A 20,692-nucleotide genomic window follows, 5' to 3' on the forward strand; every position below is an offset into this window, starting at 1 on the left:
AGCTGCTTTATTCTTGTGTGGGTGAGATGAGCTCGAGCCAAAAGCGTAAACAAAGACAAAAAGATTATTTGTGTCGGCAAGTTTCCAAATATCCAAAAAAAAAGTTCAAATTTGATTTCAATGCGATCATGATCATTGGACATAACGGATGTTACCATATGATTAACACCCAAGTTGAGAAATGCCTCAGGTTCCTCTGAAAAACGCCTTAACGGTTAATGTGGTTAATGTTCTTCTTATTTTAAATGGGTCAAGTGCTTCAGTGCATCAGCTACATGTATGATCTTCCTCTCACCCGTTCTACCCGTCAGGAGTCCTACCGCCCCCTGGGGGAGGACTTCAGCTTCGGGAGCAGTGCGCTGATTGGCTTGTTGGTGATCGCAGTGGCCATAGCAACTGTGATTGTGATCAGCCTGGTGCTTTTGAGGAAGAGGCAATATGGCACCATCAGTCATGGCATCGTGGAGGTAAGATGCCTTGCTCGCAAGGCCAGTTACTTCATTCACTGTCCCTGCAGCATCTGCTTGAGCATCACTGTTAACGTGTTTGGCCCCTGTTGATGTCAGCCACCATGAGCGTTGTGCGTTTGCCTCACAGGTTGACCCCATGCTCACTCCAGAGGAACGCCACCTCAGCAAGATGCAGAACCACGGCTATGAAAACCCCACCTACAAATACCTGGAGCAGATGCAGATCTAACCAGAGCCCTAAGGACAGCAGAGGACGGCAACTGAGGGGGAACATACTACTGACCAATAACACATGATGCTATTGTTAAAATCATCTGCATACATCCAAACTATATTTACTGGTTTGTTCAATACAATCCTTAAATAATGCTACTACTTCTACTACTGCTACTATTGTACTATAGAGCTCTTTTTGATCATGTTTCTTTTGAAAAGGTGATGTATCTGCCATTTTGCATTATGGAAAATGTGATTCTGCAGATTTCTCTGTAATTATCAATACAGCTATCTCAGATCAAGATGTATAACATTTCTTCAGACATTTTCTTTATATTTTGTTTCCTTTTGAAAGTGCAAATGCAAATCAAGCAAACCTTAATGATTTTGAGTAGCCATCTTCAAAACCGGCATAAAAGACACTACGCTTTAGTTTTCCATTACGCAAGTGTCACCCATGCAGTTTCTCATGGTTTTCTCAAAAAAGAATTGGTGTTTTACTTTGTTCCTTTTCCTCTCAATAGATTGCTTGTATATGAAGGTTCTTTGTACCAATTAAAATGTATAGTGAAACAACAAATGAGAAAAAAATGAGATCATGTATTATTTACTTTCTGTTCTTTGTTATGATGACAGACAAAATATACATATACAGTTTAAATATATCTAAGAGTAGATGTTTTTATTCCACTTTTTTTCCAGGGAAGAGGATATGTGTCAGTTTAGGGTTCTTTGCTCGGTGGTAATGAGCTGTGTTTGAAGGCATACTATTAGAATGATACGGGGAAGATGTGCACAGGCCCCCAGCCCAAACACATTACCCAGAACCTACAGCGAACCCTTACCAAGTGAATGTGATAATGTATCCCCTTGTACTCAGATAAAAATGTTTGAATTAGGTAAAAACCTATTGACATGTGGTACATAGTTGAATTTTTTCTGGAAGCTTTTTTTTTTTTTTCTTTCATACGATGTATTTTACCGACTCTCTTGAGGCTTTGATTTTAATGCAGCAGGTGATTATGTGCCACAAACACAAACCTGTGTGTGTGTTTTTTTTGTTTGTTTTTTCTTCTTTTTCCTTTGGGGGAGATTTTGTAGCAATTATCTGAAGCAAAATCCAATTGAATCTGCAAACGTTATTACAGTAAGCGTTAGCTTTGCTGGTCATCAAGTGTAAAACAGTCTGAGAAATCATAACGGGGCCGGCCGGAAACGCACACGAAATCTATAGCTACTTGGGCCCCACCAGACGCTGGGGGGGGGGATGAAAATATTTGCCAAAAAACAAAGTTGTATACCAAACTTGATAACTGTAGCAAATATGTTAAAGCTAAGGATATTTTTGTGGCAATCTGGATTTGGGGACCTGGGTGTCCAGGAAGGCGTGGGCCGGCCCTGGATCAGAGACACTTGAAGACAACTTGGAGCTGGAGGGCTGTGCAGGCAGACAGAGACACACAGAAGGGGCTTCGGGAGCTGGTTTCTGACAAAAAAAATAAATAAAATAAAAATAAAAAATAAACAAAAAAAGCTAATGTGTATTTTTACAGGTAGAGAATGACACAAATGGGTGCACCGAATCCTGAAAATCCTCTCTTCTCTATTAGTATCGTCTTTGTATGCCTGTATAGTTGATGTTGCAATCATGGCTTTGTTTCCGGAGGATTACCTGTGGTGTGCATTGTTCTTATATAAAAATGATATGATATATATTTTTAAGTTTATAAGTTTCTATTTCTTTTTTCCTCTTCCTGTGACAGTATCTCTGTATGTGACTGTCTCACTATGCACCCAAATGGCTTCAATCGTGTAACTGCCTGCTTGATTCTGGGAGGGGAAGGGGAATTAATACACTATAATATGCATATTAGTGATTTAAAAAAAAAAAAGAAGTAAAAAAGATTGACACCAATGGAAAGAGATTTATGGTTATGGGGGATACACATCAATAAAGTCACAACTTCCATATGGATGTGTTGTCATTTCATGGATAGATTAATGCTGCCTAATCGGCGCATTTACAGATGTTTAGAGGCTTTCCAGTATCTTAAAATGACTTTTCATTCACAGACAGACGGGGTCTTCTTTTTTTTTTTTTTTTTTTTGGCGGTTTTTCGGTGCGATGTGAGTGTTGAGTCATGTACATGACACAACGACGCGGCGATACCGGAAATAGGCTGCGTGAAACCTTTGCTGTGGTTACACAAAACCGGCTGATTGCTGCTGTGTGTAATCAATTACAATTTGTTGAAAGGGTCGTAGACATTAAGCACAGGTTAAAATGCGGCAAACTGCAGGCCAACCGTTCCACGCGCTTGATGTTAAAGTGGACTTAACGTATTGATTGGTTTTCGTTTGGTTACCTGATCACGTAGCCAGGAAGTAGTAACAGGTGCACACCGAGCGGACACGCCCGCAGAAACCTGAATCTCCCGGAAAAGGGTGTGTGTGTATCTGTGTTTGTGTGTGTGTGTTTTCTGCTGTTTCGGCTTATTTTCCCGGTTGTTGTCACACAGGCAAGCGACATATTCTCCTCAGGTCGACATTTGGGAACATCTCCACCAGGACCTGCGGCCTCTGAAACACGGGAAGTTGCTTTTCTTTGTTCCTTTGTGTTGTTTTGCTTTCCCCCGTTTGTTGTATCGCTATTTGGGGTCGTTGAAGTCGGGGACTCGTTATTCTCCTGGTATCCGGGCAGGTTCACCTCGGAGGAAGAGGGAGAAAGGCTCAAGTGGCTGAATCGTTTTGGTTTTGGTGGTTTAGTCCCGTTTTTGGCTCCTGATGGATTACATAAACAGTGGAACGAGATACACCCCGAAGCCGGTAAGAAACTTGTACATCAGTACAGCAGGTTTGTGTGTGTGTTTATGAATTTGGACATTAATTGGGGCATATTTGTGGGACAGTGGGGGGCATCATGGAAATAAACTACCGTAAAGACCAATTTAACAAGATCTATACATAAACTCGGATTGGAGTCATTGGATTCATTTTTCTCTGGGTGAAAAATGAATCCAACTCATTAAAGAAAATCCTGTGCTTCTGGACTGACTCGAGGCTGATCCAGCATCTTTATTTGGGGTCTTTTGAGTGAGTTATACAGGTATAGTCATGTTTAAAAGCCCACAGAACATTTTTGAGCACGAGAGGAGAAAACCCTCTTTGAACGCGGCACAATCCCCACAAATCGTTTCCTTTTTACCATTAACCAACGATATGGATACAACCAACAGTGGGATGGAGCTGGGGTACATGCGACAGATCATGATGGTTCATAACAGCAGCAAGCACGAATCATTGAGTCTCCTGTTTCATTTAGTACAAGTTCCCTGCGCCTGTAACAGGTAACAAACAAGCCTTGCTTCTTTTCACTTGTACTCTACCTGATTTCCAAGAAGCGCAACAGAAAGTTGTTGCTGAGGCGTCTTCCCGCCGGCAGAACAGATAAATCCCACAAAGTGTATCTGTGTGGGAGGATTGATGTGAAATCATTTGGGAACCTTTCTGGCCCTCATCAATGAATGTCCTCTAAAAGCCTTTCCTGCTGTGCAGACTGATCCATCCATTTAAGTTTCCTCCACAGTCTCACGTTATTGTGATAAATATAAGTCATTCTCCCAGCATTTGTCCTTTTGGGTACAATTGAGCAGATCTGAGGAAAATGTTCTCTGCTCGATGTGTATTGTAAAGATGAAATAATTAAGACATTAAATATTCAAGAGTTTGTTTGAATGACGGGATGTTTCTTCTACAGTGACATGACTCATGTTTTGAAAATGATTTTCAGCCGTGGGAATGTGTAAGTTTGATGCTTGGAAGTGACAGGCTTTCCCCCTGTTTCTTAGTTTCTTGGGGGCATGTTGCGTGTAAGACCGAGCCATACAAAGGGGAATTGAAGCACATGATGTGTCCAGAGGATCTGCCTGTAAATGGGAGTTTAATATCACAAATGTAGAAACCTGCTGTGTGGAATAAAACCATTGTGTCACGTCAACACAATTTTCAAGCTGGTGTTGCTGTGCCCTCATTGGTGCAGCATACCAGATTAATTGAGCATGAGTGTAAAGTTTCGGCAGGTGGAAAGACGGTGTTGCCCTGTCCTATGCTTATGAAACAGTTCATGTTGTTGCAGCCCTGGTCTGCAGATAAGCTTCCTTTAAGCATCTTGAGTAATTGTAAAACTAACAAAGTCGAAGTCATGGGACGCTCTTGTTTTTTGTTTTTATGATACATCCCAAAGCTTTTAGGGTGGTGATTTGCTGGGTTGTGAAGTATTCCAGTGTGTCAGTGACACACAAACAGAAACCGGTGCTACACTTTAGACCTGTGAGTGTTTACCAGCAGGTTTGACAGGATTTTACATGGCGATACCTTTGTACTCCCTCCCCCCCTCTCTGTCTCACCTATTAAAGGTAACGAAAACTATGACTCACGCCTACCTTCTGTATTTCATTAACTGTTCCCCAAACTGAAACTGTCTTTTGTGATTTCTCTTCATTAGCAGATCAGAAATTCCAAATAAAAGTGTTTTCTCATTATTGCCGAGCACTGTTGCACAGTTCCTGTGGTTGAGATTCGACTTTGTAGGCGACCACAGGGTGGGACATTCCTAAAATACACTTGTACCTACATGCTGTTGTTTATCTTCAGGCTCCTATCTGCTCAGGCAAAGAGAGCTGAAAGCCAAAAGAACATCTCTATGAAAAGGCTTTTGCAGTTTTGTTTCTACAAAGTTTCTACAAAGAACACTGTCTTTATACTTAACTGAAATAGTTGGCATTAGTATTTGGATGTTGTTGTTGTTGTTGTTTGCTTTAATTGTGTGTCCATATTTATGTATTGATCGGCATGTCTGGTCTGTCCTCCCTCCAGGACAAAGACTGGGATACATCTGTCCAATTCCTGCCGGCAGCTGATGGTAAAAAGCTTGAGAAGAAAAAAGGTCCGGGGAAAATTGGGCTTGTGGTTGGTGTGGTGATCGCTGCTGCTGTTACCGCTCTCGTGATCGGACTGCTGGTCTGGCATTTCCACTGTAAGTTCCCCTTCCCTTATTCCGTCTGCTGTGAATGTAACGAAAAGACAATCGCAACGCAAACTACTGTGCAACTGAGGAGCCCGAATCGAGATTAAAGCCCCTTTTTTATTCTATCATATTAGAAGGGTGTTTCAGTTTTACTTCAGAGGTGCTTTGCAGGACACCTAAGAGCACACACCTCTGTTAATCCATAACTTGCATAACGACCACATTTGTTGGAATGTGTTGTTTGGAAAAATAGGGATTTTTAAAATCATTATCCAGTATTAAATATGCATCAATGTACTCCAAATCATTTTGACTCGGGGTTGAATAGAAGAAGAAGAAAACATAGTTCAAGGGGCCATTTTGCAATTATAATTTATACGCACAACAACAAAGAAATATACATTTTGGTGTCTGCTTAAAATTCTCTCTGATAAAACAAAAAACGCACATAGGAATACAGTCTTCATAGGACAGAGTAAAGTAAGGAATCACTGCTCCATTGTTTTGTTTGTTTGTACATGCAAATGACTGCAACCTAGCAGGAGAGATTAAAGGTACAACAAGGACACCTTAGGGGCTTAAAACATCACAAGACTGAAAAATAGAAGGGGAGGAAACAAAAACCATAGTTCATGAGCCAAAACTTCCTGAAGATCACAGGGAGGCTTAAAGACTGTGGATGTGTATCTTCTGTGTGATCCTGCAGTTCGTAAAGACGCAGAGGTCAGGAGGATGTACACCGGCTCCATGCGGATCACCAACCAGGTATTCATAGATGCCTATGAGGACTCCAACAGCTCCGAGTTCAAGGCGCTGGCGCAGCAGGTGACTTCACAGGTAATACCGGATGTTGGACCTCCGCCTCATTGCCCCGTCCTCACTAATGAAACTTGTGTAATTTCCGTGTTGTTTTAACAAGCAGCCTTCACTCATACTCGGCTGTGTTTTTGTTACTTTGTCTCTTTCAGCTTAGAACCATGTATTACAAATACCCGCTGCTGAAGAAACACTATGTTCGTTCGACGGTTGAGAATTTCAGGTAACACAGGGAAGGTGGAGCACTGAAGCATTCCCCATAATCTCTATTTAACTCCTTTTCAAAGTAAATAACTTTTAAAAAAATATCAGTTTACCTTGATAAAAACTACATTTTCAGTAGTGATATCAACAGAAATTTTTGTCAAGGAACTTTGGGAAAATGAATTTTCCCAATGTTCTTTTCAGAATATTTTTGCGCAGCTGTGACTGGGAACGAGCCATTGTTGCTCAATACAAAACCCATAAAAGGCAGATATTTTGGCACACGTTTTGTATTTTACGTAGCCCTACCCCATTTATTGTCTCATTGTCCTTAGTGAAGGCAGTGTCATCGCCTACTACCTGTCTGAGTTCCGAGTGCCTGCAGGCCAGGAGGCAGAATTCGACACCGCCATGGCTTCAGTGGGCACCCAAGGTGGTTTACGTTTAATGACGGAGAACACTCTGATTCTTGACGACTTAGAGGTGTCAGGTAGACTCAAACTACTGTCTTTTGTGATTTCAGTCCACGTGCATCATGTTGTTTTGCTTCTGTTTTATTGTAAAGTCAGTTGTTGAGTTCTCTCTGGGTTTCGTTAGAGTATTTGTATCAGTAGGTTCCTCTTAACTGTCGTGTCTTCTTCTTTATTTCTTTATCCCACAGCACTCGATGCCCGCATGTTGTCACCATCATTCAGCAGTAAGTGCTCATGTTGTCTCCATCATTTACTTAACTGTCCTTTGACAATTCCTCCCTACACATCGAAAACCCAAACATGTCACGCATTTGCATCATAGATACATTTTATTTCCTATGAGATTCTGCAGAGATGAATGATCACCACCAAAATGTCCTTGTTTCTGTCTCAGATTATTTGAAGTATTCAGAACACGTCAGGGGGGATCAAATGAGGCAGATCCAGTCGCCTGGCTTTCCTGATAAGCCCTATCCCAACAACACCTTCATGCAGTGGCAACTGCGAGGAGAGCAGAACCACGTCCTCCTGCTTAAGTTTGATGCTGTGAATCTGGAAAATAACTGCAAGAACGACTTCATCAAAATCTACGACTCTCTGGTGGCCACTGAAAGCCGCACTATGCAAGAGTGAGTTTGCTCTTCGCCTCGTTTAATAACAGCTGTAACTAACTTTTGCTCTCTGTCATAAAGCCACATGTCTACGCTTGATTTAGACATTGTGTTGCATCTGTCGCCCTCTGCTGGAAGGATTACGTGGGTCTGATGGACCCTTTTTATTGCACGTGTAAAGTTGCAGTGGCTTGACATTGTCTGAGTTGAGCCTCATGCCTAATGTAACGTTTACTAAAAAATCTGGGAGCAGCTCTGGTATAAGAGTTGAGAGTGTGGTTTAACTCAGTCTGTAAATTCAGTTTAGTGAAGTGTTTTTCCACGAGCGGCCATTATCTGATAGCAGTTTAAGTAAACCTGCCCCATGCCAGTCCCATCAGATAATTTACTTTTTTTTTCTTTAATAAAAGGGCTCATATCTGTCTGATGTATCCGTTAGGGAACAATGCACATAGAAAATTCATGTTTGTCCTTATGCTGCAGGCTGTGTGGCTTTCATTCTCGCAATGAACCGCTGGCTTTTCAGTCTTCTGGGAATGTGATGCTGGTGACGATGGCCACAAATGACAAGAATAACTACCCAGGTTTTCGAGCACAAGTCTCACAAATCCCTCGTGGAAACAGAGGTAGGGATTCATGCTTATGATTGTACTGTGCCTCACGTAGCTCGCTTTGTTACAGCTTATTATAGGTTTGTGCAAATGCTAACACCTGTCCTATTTTAACAGCTATATCATGTGGTGGCCAGCTGATCTATGAAAAAGGCACCTTCACTACTCCAAATTTCCCAAATTACTATCCTCCCAAAACTACGTGTCAGTGGTCACTCGAGGTGAGATAAATTTTACACCCTTTTCTGTTCTGTATCCCTTCTCAGATGGTTAATGTCAACATGTTTTACTTTTTTCTCTCAAACGTTAAGGTCCCTGTGGGTAAGGCAGTGAAGGTGACGTTCAAAAAGTTCCTCTTATCTGAACCCGGGCAGAAAAACATAAATAGCTGTACTAAGGACTACGTGGAGGTCAATGGAAAGAAGTGAGTACTATGCTTGTAGGACAGAGACGGGGCTTTGCGAAACAGAACAGACATGTCACTGATTGCGCCTCTCCTCCTCAGACTATGCGGGGAAAAAGCAGACTCCATTGTAACAGAAACTAGCCGCACCAACAAAATGAATGTGACTTTTTATTCTGATCGCTCATTTGTGGACCGGGGGTTCAATGCGCAGTTTGAGGCCATCGACAGTAACGATCGTAAGTCACGAGGCCTCTGCCCGCGAATGTTTAGGTCTTCACATCAGGAAAGTCTATGTAACATTATCCCTTCCATCCACAGCTTGTCCAGACCAGTTCCAGTGCAAAAATCAGCGCTGCATTAAAACAGAGCTCAAGTGTGACGGCTGGAATGATTGTGGAGACCTGAGTGATGAAATGAACTGCCGTAAGTACTATTAACACATTTTAGGCTTTTTTGTCAACTAATTCTCATATCATTGGCACAAAATACGATAGATATGTAATGATTACATATTTTTTACTACATTTTCCACCAGAGTGCAAACCAGATGACATCAGTTGTAAAAACGGATTGTGTAAGCCCATGTTCTGGAAATGTGACGGTGTAGATGACTGTGGAGACGGCACAGATGAAGAAAGCTGTAAGACACGGCACTGATGGAGGATGTTTTTCCACGTAATCGTTAGAAAGCTGTCGTGCTATCGTTTGCTCATAAAGTATGTTTCCTTTTTAAGGCGGGTGTAAAGCTGGACAAATGACATGTAAGAATAATAAATGTGTTTCTGAGAAAAATCGCTGTGATGGATGGGACAACTGTGGCGATGGGTCAGATGAGGTGGACTGTGGAAAAGGTAAATTTACCATTTACCACAATATATTTAAGTTATACAATTTAATTCTAAGGAAAATAATAGCTTAAATGACAGTGTACAGCATAAGAAATAATCAGCCAAGTCTTTAGCATTATTTTTTTTTTTCCTTCCTCAGCAGCTTCTGGTGTAACCTGCACTGATCTCACGTATAAATGTAAAAACGATGTGTGCATCACCAAAGTGAACCCAGAATGTGACGGAACACTAGACTGTGAAGATGGATCTGATGAGGAAAACTGTGGTATGTCTCAAATAAGCCCTTTTTTTTTTTTTTTTTTTTTTTTTTTTTTTAATAAAGCAAATGATACCTTCATCAATCAGTCCTCAAACTGCTTTCTAGGAACCAAGTTTGCTGGATGAAAATTATAAGCATTATTCTTTGCTGTTGTCAGTATGTTACCCTGAATAACTCGGGGCCACATTCGAAGAATCAGCCCTGACACGAACCTTTTCACCTACGTCAGACACCACAACAAGTTTTGCGATAAAGCTAACACTGCAACGGAACCTTTACTTTACAGATTGCGGGAAGAATAGGTTCAAGGCATCACGTATTGTGGGTGGTCAGAATGCGGAAGAGGGGGAGTTTCCCTGGCAGGTCAGCCTCCAAGTCAAAAGTTACGGTCACGTGTGCGGAGCAACCATCATCAGTCCACAATGGCTCGTGACTGCTGCCCACTGTGTCCAAGATGATACCAAGATAAGGTAACTTAATGCTTTCCGTATACACTGGCAACAGGAAATGTCTCTGGTATGTTTCTTGTGTACCATCTCTGAGAATAACTAAAATGGTGTGAAGGAAATTGTCAAATTGTAGCTTTGAGCCTCCTCTCCATGCTGCATTGGCTCAGTGTTCAGCTTCTCACCTTAAACATTTGAGCGTGGTTCTTATTCAGCTGAGTAAGTATCTAAGCTGGAGTAGGAGCTATAAAGGTCACTTAAAACTGCATTCTAAGAACTTTTATGGTTTATAGTTCCTGTGGTGCAGACACAGAAAAGGGGCGACTTAAGGTCATAGTTCAGATAATTTCCTCTGGTCCCAAAGCACCTGATGGCTTCTTACTCATTCAGTTAACAAAATTGATATTCCAGATGTAAACCGCACCTGGATTTCAGACCTAACTTTTTAAACCTATTTTCTAAAGTGACTCTGCCATATGATCAGAGTCATCGGGGTTTGAGAATCAACTTTGTGACCGTTCGTTTTTCGTGTGTCCTCAGATTTTCCCAGCCCGGCACTTGGGAAGCTCACCTCGGCCTTCACAACCAGCAGCAGATTGGAAGCTCTGTGGTGAAGAGGAACCTAAAGCGGATCATACCCCACCCTAACTACAACTCATACACCTTTGACAATGACATTGCCCTGATGGAGCTGGATAGTCCCGTACCCTACTCTGAATACATCAAACCCATCTGTATGCCAGCTGCCACGCATGATTTTCCAGCCGGTAATACTGTGTGGATCACTGGATGGGGTGCCACCCGAGAAGGAGGTGAGTGAAGAGTAATAGTAAGGAAGTAATAAAGTAATAAAAGAAAGTCCAGGACTATCAATAATCAAGTTTTCAGAAGTAATCGAAATTGAATTGGCAGTTTGGGTATTTAATGACTGTAAGAACCTGTCACGTATCTAAACGTAGTGGGTGATCGTCTCCTTGCGTTTGTAATGCAGGATCTGCTGCGACGGTGCTCCAAAAGGCCCAAGTCCGAATCATAAACAGCACAGTGTGTAACAGTCTGATGGGCGGTGCGATCACATCTCGGATGTTGTGTGCTGGAGTGTTGACGGGAGGAGTGGATGCTTGTCAGGTAATTAAAGGCCCCTTTCCCCCAGAATGTTTTACAAAACGAGGGATATAAATGTTTAGTCGAAACAAGTTTACCAAGTATCAGGTCAATTTTACTCATGCCGTGCTTATAAGGGAGGATTAGTTATTTATGTCTTTGTCCACGAGTTACAGTTTGTTAACACAAACCCATCTTTGTGTTCTTCTCTAATCGTCTTGTATAGGGTGACTCGGGGGGTCCTCTGTCAAGTCCTACTGGCACTCGGATGTTCTTGGCAGGAGTAGTCAGCTGGGGTGATGGCTGTGCACGCAGAAACAAACCAGGCATCTACACAACGGTCACCAAATTCCGTGGCTGGATCAAAGAAAAGACTAGCGTGTAGACCAATGAAAAATGGTCGAACAAGGCCAAAGATATGGACATGAACTTAGATGACAAGTATCACAATGTGGATTGTTGCCTCAGTGAAACAGCTCTCTGACTTTCCATCTGGTTTAATGAGCTCGACTCCTAGTCTTACCTGCAGTGGAAAATGCGCTTATTGCTTAAAGGGCAATCGCAACACATTTTATGACCGCTTAAATTTTAATGAGGTCAGGGTTGATTGTTTGATGTTTTTATGTAAATGTAAATAAATGTTTTGTGTTTATTTTACTTGTTGTTTTTTAAAGCTAGTTTTAATAGAGAACTGAACAAGAAACAGATTTTAGGTATGATTGTTACACATGTACATAAATTAAATTTCGTGTTCTTGTACTCTGTCGTCCTTCTTTTTATAAAAAGCCATTCTAAGAATTTTCCACCACTGTAAGTTGTTGTCTTTGTTCTACTTTTCCTACATTTGAAACAGGGAGAGCAAGCTCCTTCCATCTTACCTCCTTTGGCTCGGTAATGCTCTATTTAAAATGTGCTTGTGATTTTTAGACGTCTCCGAATTATTAATGGTCGCTTTTGAAAGCATTACCTTTCTTATTACGGCCAGCATTTCATTTTAACAGAGGTAAACTAAACTAAAATTTTAAATTCCGCTTAGTCCTATATTACTAATATGCCCCCCATTTGCATTTTGTAATTTATTTTCCAATAGTCTCCTTTTTTTAATTGCATCTAATTTCAACAAAATTCATATTTTAATTGATTTGTTCACTACAGTACAGTATTGACATTCAAAGTGATTTAAGTCTGTACTGTAGCAGGGTTTTGAACAGAACTATGTTAAAAGTAGAAGGACGCTGCAGAAGAAACGGACAAATCTGAGTCCAACTGCAGGTCATAGACTGTGCTTATCTTATAGAGCGTGCTATCTACCACGGCAAAATATGTTCTTCCATTCAACACAGTATTTGGGGGGATTGTGTGATCACGTTGTTTGTATAGATTTTCATTGACACTTTTGTTCCTAGTTATTTAGTTTAGATATAGTTTTTCGTAACGGAAGATTATGAAGCACGGGGCGGAAATGGTCCCACCGTGTTATTGGTCCCCTCGTGGTAGTTGCTGCAGCTTTTGAACTTCTATCCAGCTCATTTATATCATTTCTTTTTATTAGAGTTGCAGCGTATTATTACCATTAATATTTCCGATTTAGCGGTTAAAAATGGTAAGGACGTGTGCTCTTCCTGTTTTAGGTAAATGCAAACAAAACAGGTTCAGGTGTAAGACCGTGTTAGCATGCTAGTCCGAGGATGGTTTAATGAGCTGCTACCTGTTTGTAAAGCCGTGAACATGTGGATTTTATATGCTGGCAGTGGATAAACTTAAATCCAGTTTGGTGTTTGACGAGTAGCTTAAGGTAAATATGGATGCGGACAAGAGGAGAGAAAGCCGGAGCTGGGACTGGGACAGCCCGCATTGCCGAGCCCAACTGGATGAGATCTTCTTCCGCCAGCACGATTACATCCAGGCAGGCAGCCCGGAGCACAAAGAGTTCTGGGCTTTCTTTGACCGGTTCCAGAGGTTCAAAACAAAGAGGGATATGTCTGGGTCCGGAGCAACCCGAAGAGAGGACAGAGAAAAGGGGAAGGACAGGAGAAAGACTAGTAAGGTAGATCTTGGCCTTCCTCAGGAGTATGATGCTCGCTACCGGATTAATGTGTCCGTGTGCACCCGGGATATTGAGGAGCGTTTGGGAAGGACAGAGCACAGAAGCAAGCAGAGATCCTCAGGGCCTGGCAGTCAGGAGATCTCAGACTGCCGTCTGGCTCTCTTGCATTTCTTGGACTTCAGCCAGAGACAGAGTTTTGGCAAACTGGCCAAGCTTCGCAGGGAGCAGAAAAACCTGCCCATCTTCCAGTACAGGGACAAGATAGTGGGGCTGGTTCGAAGTCACTCCGTGGTTGTGGTGGCAGGAGACACGGGTTGTGGGAAATCCACGCAAGTACCTCAGTATCTTCTTTCAGCAGGATTCGACCACATAGCCTGCACCCAGCCTCGGCGTATTGCCTGTATATCCCTCGCGAAGAGGGTCAGCTTTGAGAGTCTCAATCAGTATGGGTCAAAGGTTTGTCGCAAACCATTAAATACAAATTCTTACCTTTGTCACGCTGACGAGACCATACACTTAGGGTCTGTGTAAAGCTCACAATATGCAATTCTGACTTTCAGGTGGGGTACCAGATTCGCTTTGAGACCACAAGAACCACCGCCACCAAACTCCTTTTCCTGACAGAGGGACTGCTGCTCCGACAGATCCAGCAGGACAAGACACTGGCTCAGTATCAGGTGGTGATTGTCGACGAGGTCCATGAGAGACATCTCCACTGTGACTTCCTCCTCGGTGTCCTGCGCTCTCTGCTGGCTGACCACCCGGACCTGCGTCTCATCCTCATGTCAGCCACCATCAACATCAAACTTTTCTCTGACTATTTCAATAGTGCTCCTGTTCTGCAAGTACCAGGCAGGCTGTTTCCCATACAGGTAAGCAAAGGGGGAAAATATTCAAAGGTAAATATGCAGCACACAGGAAGAAATCTATTGTTTCAAATTGATTGCTTCAGTTTGGCACACTCAAAAACAAATCCATTCAAAGTGTAAAAACTTTTCCAAAGCCAGAGGTGCCAGTCCAAACCCTATGTGATTTTCATGCATCCATGAATGATCGTACATCCCTTCATTTCCTCAAAACTCAGAATTTTAATTTTTATTCAACTTTTCTTTGTCCGTTTCCTGCACCAAGGTAATTTACCAGCCCATTCCACCCGAGGAGCAGTCATCACGTACAGAAAAACTGGATCCCAGGCCATACTTGCGCATCCTGCAAGCTATCGACCAGCGTTACCCCCCAGAGGAGCGCGGAGACCTCCTCCTTTTTCTTAGTGGAGTGGCAGAGATCTCCACCATTCAAGAGGCCTGTCAGGTGTACGCCACACACACATCCCGCTGGATCGTCTTGCCACTGCATAGCACGCTCTCACTGGCCCAGCAGGACAAGGCACAGTCAGCTTTATTTAGATTAAAATTGATATACGCTACTCACAAAAAGTTGGGCATTTTTGGCTTTTGGGGAGAAATTTCAGAACGAACCTAAAATGCACTGAACTTTACAGGTGAACTTGACCTTCTCTAAACGTTTGAATGCACATGTCCAACTGTTCAATGTTTCAATACTTATTGCGTAATTTGTTCTCTAACAAGGTGATTGACCCCTGAAAATCTCAACGTCCACTAAATGTATGGGTTCAGTGACCACCACTAAACAGTCCTCTCTCATCATGCTGTCCACATTTTGATATCGTGGGACCAAGAATTCTCGAGTTATTGAGACGTTGACGTTTTTTTTTTGTGGTACACCCACCACTGTTGTAAGCTTTTGTTTCAGTAAATAGTTTGAGATAAAGAAATGACCATTGCATGTTTCTACTTAAATGCCCCCCTAGCATGAACTTTTTACATTTTCCGTAAACTTCTCCTGAAAGTGGAATATCCCTACATTTTTGTGAGTAGTGTGTGTTGTTTGAATTCTAAATGTTTATTGTCTGTGTCTTATGTCTCAGTTTAAATTTTTTGGTGTCATGTTATTCCTCAGGTGTTTGACATTGCTCCTCCTGGAGTGAGAAAGTGCATCATCTCTACAAATATTGCTGAGACTTCAGTCACCATAGACGGGGTGCGCTTTGTTGTGGACTCAGGTATGGACCTAAAAGTACATTTATGGCTGCATTTTTTTTCTAGGCTTACTAATGACAGCACCTTTACAAACCTAGGGTGGTGCAGTAAAGCTTTTTAAAATCACAGCAATAATTCTTTTATAGGAAAAGTGAAGGAAATGAGTTTTGATCCGAAAGCGAAGCTGCAACGTCTGCAGGAGTTTTGGATCAGTCAAGCCAGCTCTGAGCAGAGGAAGGGTCGGGCCGGTCGCACGGGTCCAGGAGTGTGTTACCGATTGTATGCTGAGTCTGACTACAATGCCTTCGCATCTTACCCAGTGCCTGAAATTCACCGAGTGGCTCTGGACTCCCTCATTCTCCAGGTTTCCAGAACAAAAATCTTTCTTGTTAATTATTCAGTTTCCATGGTTAAACAGTTGCCTAACTGATGGCTTTTTGTTATACAGATGAAGAGCATGTGTCTTGGAGATCCACTTTCTTTTGTATTCATTGATCCACCTCCAGCGGCTAGTATCCAGACTGCACTTACTTATCTGAAAGAACAGGGGGCATTGGACAGTTGTGGTGAACTCACTCCTATTGGAACTTTGTTGGCACAGCTGCCTGTGGATGTGGTCATAGGTAAGATTCCCTACACCGAGCCAGACTCTAATTTTTTTTATTAATCTTTTTTGTATTAAGCTGAAAACACAACATAATACAGTGGCACATAGTGCAGGGCAAGTTAAAGAAGTTCACTTAGCATCATTTAAGGCTTGGTCTCCTTCACTTGAGTGCTACACACAGTAACAGTTTTAAGTGTTTTTTCTTGTATTTGTTTAGGCAAGATGCTGGTGCTGGGCTCTTTGTTTAACCTTGTAGAGTCCGTGCTGACAGTGGCAGCAGCTCTCAGCGTTCAGTCACCTTTCCTCCGCAGCTCACAGCACAACCCAGACTGTGCCACAGCTCGCCAGCCCCTGCACAGCAACCAGGGAGACCCCTTCACACTGCTCAACACATTCAATGCTTGGGTGGAGGTCAGTAAACATGTGAAATCGTGTGACATGTTTGACACAGTATCCATGTATGTATTTATTTATTTGAGCTCAACAGGTGAAGGGACAGAGAGGTGGCGGCTCAAGGAAGTGGTGCAGGAGGAGAGGCTTGGAGGAGCAGCGACTGTATGAGATGGTCAACCTACGTCGACAGTTCAAGGCAGGCTACGGATAAAGTAGTACACACAAAAAATGTTTTACAGTTTTGCCACATGTTTCTTAGTTTGAATCTCGGCGGTTAACAGGACTTGCTCAAGAGTCACGGTCTGCTGGAATCGGAGCGCAATGCTCCCTCTGGCAGTGACCGAGAGCAGCGCAGGAAGAGGCTAACGGAGAGGCGGAAGCTGCATCAGATGAAGCGAGATCATGAACAGCAGGAAGGCGGCAAGCGTAAAGTCCTGAGGCTGGACGAGGGCCAGGACGGAGAGTTCTCTTCAGGGTCAGACACAGAGGAAGCAAGCAAAGGGAAGAAGGACAAGACAGAACAGAACATCGACATACAGGTAAAATTAAGGAAGAAAGAGTTTGCCACTAAAGAGGCCCAAATTCTAACACCAACATTTCTAATGCTTCACATTAGGTGCATGTAAATGAGACTCAAAGCGCTTTACACTGCTTCTTATTCACCCATTCGCACTCACACTCACACACACACACACACACACTGATGGGGTTGCTGCTATGCAGCTGGAACTCAGCTGCACTCACCGGGAGCAAATAAGTTGGGGTTTAGTGTCTTGGTCAAGGACACTTCGACATGTGAGACCGGAGGAACCGGGGATCGAACCAACAACTACGGGATTGGTGGACACATGCATCACAAATGTAACATCCCGTACACTGTTTTTGCTGCTACTTTTTTTTTTTATTTGATACCTGTTAGTAAATCAGATTTAGTTGATTTGCTCTTATTCCTGTGATCTTCAATCACTTCACATGCTGCTTTGTTGATCATGTTTCAGCAGCTGATTGCAGCAAACCTAGAGACATATAATCGGCTCTGGTAAAGTTATTACCTGATTTTATCTTTGTACAAACAATGGAGAGAAAAAAGGAAGAATGTAATTTTTACAGAGGTAGATATGTTTATGTATATGACATCTTCGTGCATTAACACACTTGTCTGTGTTGGTGTTCTGTCTGCAACAGGAGGTGAAGTTCAAGTTACGTCACAACGTGTCAGAGCTGCAGGAAGCAGTTGGAGTCGGTCAGGACCTGTCCTCCCGCCAGCAGGCTTTGCTCAAGCTGCTGCTCTGCCGAGGCCTCTACCCTCAGCTGGCACTGCCCGATGAACATAACTCGACCCGGAAGGACTCGGAGCAGGTCGGGCCTCCTGCCGCTGCGCCCACACTCCGTTGATAAGTGTTAATACAGTGTGGAATAATGAATGTACGCCATGAAAATGTTATTGATCTTCGTCCATTTTGTGTGACTTCATGTAGGTGTTTCACACCAAAAATAAGCAGGGAGTGGTGATCCACCCCACCAGTGTGTTTGCCAGCGACCCAGAGGTTTTACATGTGCCTGAGGATGACAACAGTGAAATGGGTAAACCTTTTCTTAAACTTACAATTAAAAAATGTTAAACACGATTTGGGAATGAATCACCTGATTTACCTTTAGCCCCCAACAAAATTCAGGCTAATTTCCCCAATCTGTTTCCTGTCTGCAGGGCCTGATAGGAAGGACAGTAGCAGACACCAGCTGCTGGCCTTTGTCACTCTATTAGAGACTAACAAGCCATATTTGTCCAACTGTGTGCGGGTTCCAGCACTACAGGTGAGTACCAGGTTTGGGGCTGTCTTTGAGCTCACCACAAACTCAACAATACCCATCGTACTATCTTTCTTGAAGTACTGGTAGTAAACCCATATGATTGATGTGGTCACCAACTCAGAGTAGGCCGAAGATCCGGTGCAGTAATATTTGCTTAGTTGAAATCTGCAGCTAAGCAAGATTTCTGTTTTGTTTTGTTTTTTTCAAAGTTACTGTTTCAGTTTACTTTTTTAACCAAAAACATTCAGAGCTAATTGGTCTGTGATGTTATGGATTAAAGCGTAATGATTCCACCCATTTAAGTTGTCCTGCTGCGACAACACTCAAAAAGGACAAATAGTACAGCCCAGAACATGTCTTTTGTGGATTGTACTGCAGATTGATGTTTTGTACATCTTTTCGCACAGATTGTATCTCACATAGATCCTAGCTCTGGTCCGTTCACATGTGATGCCGTAGTGATGATTTTCTACGTCTCTGTATTCGTTTACCAGGCTTTGCTGCTTGTAGCAAACTCTGTGGACAGTAATGCTGATTGCACGCGTCTAATAGTGGACGGCTGGCTGGAGCTGGAGCTGAGAGAACCGGAGGAGGCCCTGAAGGTGCTGTCCAAAGCTTTGACCCTCAGAGCTGAATTGGAGCGTTTGCTACACGTCCAGTTGCAACAGAGCAAATTAGGGGAAGCAGCAGTCCAGGGGATGTCTCGCCGATCCATAGAGAAACTGGGCGAAGGCCTCGTTCGCTTCCTGCTGTACACAGAGGTACTGATGCAGTGCTAACCTGATGCTAACAATATAATGCATTGCTTTTTTGACGTAATAGTAACTTCGTCAATTTGTTGCAAGTTGCTATGAATGAGTCGGTTTCTATGTTCCAGACATTCTCAGTGATTCATATCCATTCATCTTTGTATATGCACTTTCTGTGTACTTCTTACCTTCCCTCCCAGGTCACTTACAGCCTGCGGCGACTCACAGCTTTCCAGACCCAGAACTTGTACATCGGTCCTCACTCTGACTCTGAGCTGTCCCACACGAACGCTCCGGGTCTAAGCCTGCTGGTCCCGGGAGGCGAGGCCAAGCCCGACCCCATTAAAGGAGGACTCAGTGTCACCAACTTCTTCACCTACAACTGTCTGACTGTGAGTCAGTCTGCAACAGTGCAACAGTCTCGAAAACTATTTCCTCAAACTTACAAGTTACAGTGAGATCTCAATTGTTAGCGAAATTGTTCCATGTTTAGATCTAATATTCGCCTTGCGTTTATTTTGTAGAAATGTGTGTATTTTTAGACACCACTTCAGGTTAACTGTAATGTTACAGTTGACATGCATAGCATTTTAAACTGTTTTCCCATCCCACAGTATTTAAAATCATGTTTTTAGTGTGTGTGAAGACTTCAATATTACCAAAATAAAACCTAAAATGGAATTTCCCTAACTAGATATCTTATTAGGAGTAGATGTTTCCGCAAATTCATATTTATAAGTAAAACCATTCAGCTTCCCTTGCTAAATGCATGTAACCTACAATAAACTGATCTCCACACCTAACAAACACAATTACTGCAATATTATTTGGTTTGCAGGACTCAAGGGACCTCTACAGTGAGTGTTTGCGCATTTTCTGGAGCTGTCCTAACTGTGACCTCTACATGCCTCTGACTCCACTGGAGCGCATGCAGCATGAGGCCTCCTGCAGGCCAGCAGGAGAACAGCAGCAGCTGGAGGAAGGTCAGGAATTTCTGATGTTGACATGTATAGTTGGATTTTGTTTCCCCCGTGTCACAGCTCACACATTCAGTGACAGTTTTGAAAAGACCTGATTAATTTGACACTAATTGTTTGTACGTGTTGCTGTTTTTAGAGCCAGAAAGTGCAAAGACAGGCCCCTCGTCCATGTCCAGTCTTACCCGAGTTTATCACTGCAACGTCTGTAATGAAGACCTGACCCTCACCTCCACTGAGATCCTCAAACATAAACGGCAGCACATGTATTCTGCCAAGTAACTGACCACAGCACCTACAGGACAACAGCTAATCACAACTATTGTCTGTTCAATTAAGAGAAAGATTATAGTTGTTTTTATTATATTTGTGTCACTGTTCATTTCTCTTGTACTCCAGGAACATTAAAATGCTACTTGCTTCCCTCTAATGGTCACTGGGTGTATTTGTTGTATTCAAATCCAGTATATATGTATCTGTCTTTTAAATGTTCAACCATGAAAAAAAATTGTAGCCCTTTTCTTATTCCACCTTTTTGTGGAAAAACTGTAGTATAC

General features: G+C 42.6%; 3 protein-coding genes across 10 annotated transcripts in view; all 3 read left to right on the forward strand.

The window, feature by feature from the left end:
• The window catches only part of aplp2 (amyloid beta (A4) precursor-like protein 2), a 49,896-nt gene extending 47,241 nt beyond the window's left edge, over window positions 1-2,655 (forward strand). For all 7 annotated transcript variants that reach the window (XM_067506745.1, XM_067506739.1, XM_067506742.1 and 4 more), the window contains 2 exons: window positions 312-467; window positions 598-2,655. In XM_067506745.1, the coding sequence (XP_067362846.1) occupies window positions 312-467; window positions 598-699 (258 nt within the window). In that variant the 3' untranslated portion in view covers window positions 700-2,655. The remainder of the gene's footprint in view (window positions 1-311; window positions 468-597) is intronic.
• A 309-nt stretch (window positions 2,656-2,964) lies between these two features.
• Window positions 2,965-12,249, forward strand: st14a (ST14 transmembrane serine protease matriptase a). 2 transcript variants are annotated; one of them, XM_067506738.1, is made up of 19 exons: window positions 2,965-3,512; window positions 5,562-5,721; window positions 6,419-6,549; window positions 6,681-6,751; window positions 7,068-7,222; window positions 7,394-7,429; window positions 7,600-7,834; window positions 8,300-8,442; window positions 8,545-8,648; window positions 8,739-8,851; window positions 8,933-9,069; window positions 9,152-9,256; window positions 9,369-9,473; window positions 9,568-9,684; window positions 9,824-9,946; window positions 10,227-10,410; window positions 10,927-11,198; window positions 11,378-11,514; window positions 11,717-12,249. In XM_067506738.1, exons 1-19 carry the CDS (start codon window positions 3,471-3,473, stop codon window positions 11,873-11,875), a joined length of 2,529 nt encoding a protein of 842 aa, XP_067362839.1. In that variant the 5' UTR covers window positions 2,965-3,470; the 3' UTR covers window positions 11,876-12,249. The 2 variants fall into 2 exon arrangements, with proteins under 2 accessions (XP_067362839.1, XP_067362838.1); XM_067506737.1 differs by having other exon boundaries at window positions 2,969-3,512; window positions 9,821-9,946.
• Window positions 12,250-12,951: 702 nt separating this feature from the next.
• dhx34 (DEAH (Asp-Glu-Ala-His) box polypeptide 34) lies at window positions 12,952-20,560 on the forward strand. The gene is made up of 16 exons (XM_067507870.1): window positions 12,952-13,993; window positions 14,098-14,409; window positions 14,669-14,923; window positions 15,518-15,620; window positions 15,744-15,961; window positions 16,046-16,220; window positions 16,422-16,615; window positions 16,692-16,793; window positions 16,879-17,136; window positions 17,783-17,956; window positions 18,076-18,181; window positions 18,306-18,412; window positions 18,904-19,170; window positions 19,359-19,550; window positions 19,997-20,141; window positions 20,275-20,560. The coding sequence occupies exons 1-16, from the start codon at window positions 13,292-13,294 to the stop codon at window positions 20,415-20,417; spliced, it is 3,453 nt and encodes a 1,150-aa protein (XP_067363971.1). The 5' UTR covers window positions 12,952-13,291; the 3' UTR covers window positions 20,418-20,560.
• The last annotated feature ends 132 nt before the right edge of the window (window positions 20,561-20,692 follow it).

This window comes from Channa argus, chromosome 6, assembly GCF_033026475.1.
Source record: "Channa argus isolate prfri chromosome 6, Channa argus male v1.0, whole genome shotgun sequence".
In the NCBI taxonomy this organism is placed as follows: Eukaryota; Metazoa; Chordata; class Actinopteri; order Anabantiformes; family Channidae; genus Channa; species Channa argus.

Excerpts from the sequence above, each read along its gene's own strand:
- st14a (XM_067506737.1), top strand. The coding sequence starts at position 3,471 with ATGGATTACATAAACAGTGGAACGAGATACACCCCGAAGCCG. Across the intron at positions 5,722-6,418 it reads GCTGGTCTGGCATTTCCACT|TTCGTAAAGACGCAGAGGTC; the intron begins GTAAGTTCCCCT and ends GTGATCCTGCAG. Across the intron at positions 8,649-8,738 it reads CGTGTCAGTGGTCACTCGAG|GTCCCTGTGGGTAAGGCAGT; the intron begins GTGAGATAAATT and ends TCAAACGTTAAG.
- dhx34 (XM_067507870.1), top strand. The coding sequence starts at position 13,292 with ATGGATGCGGACAAGAGGAGAGAAAGCCGGAGCTGGGACTGGGACAGC. Across the intron at positions 15,962-16,045 it reads TGGACTCCCTCATTCTCCAG|ATGAAGAGCATGTGTCTTGG; the intron begins GTTTCCAGAACA and ends TTTGTTATACAG. Across the intron at positions 16,616-16,691 it reads CATTCAATGCTTGGGTGGAG|GTGAAGGGACAGAGAGGTGG; the intron begins GTCAGTAAACAT and ends TGAGCTCAACAG.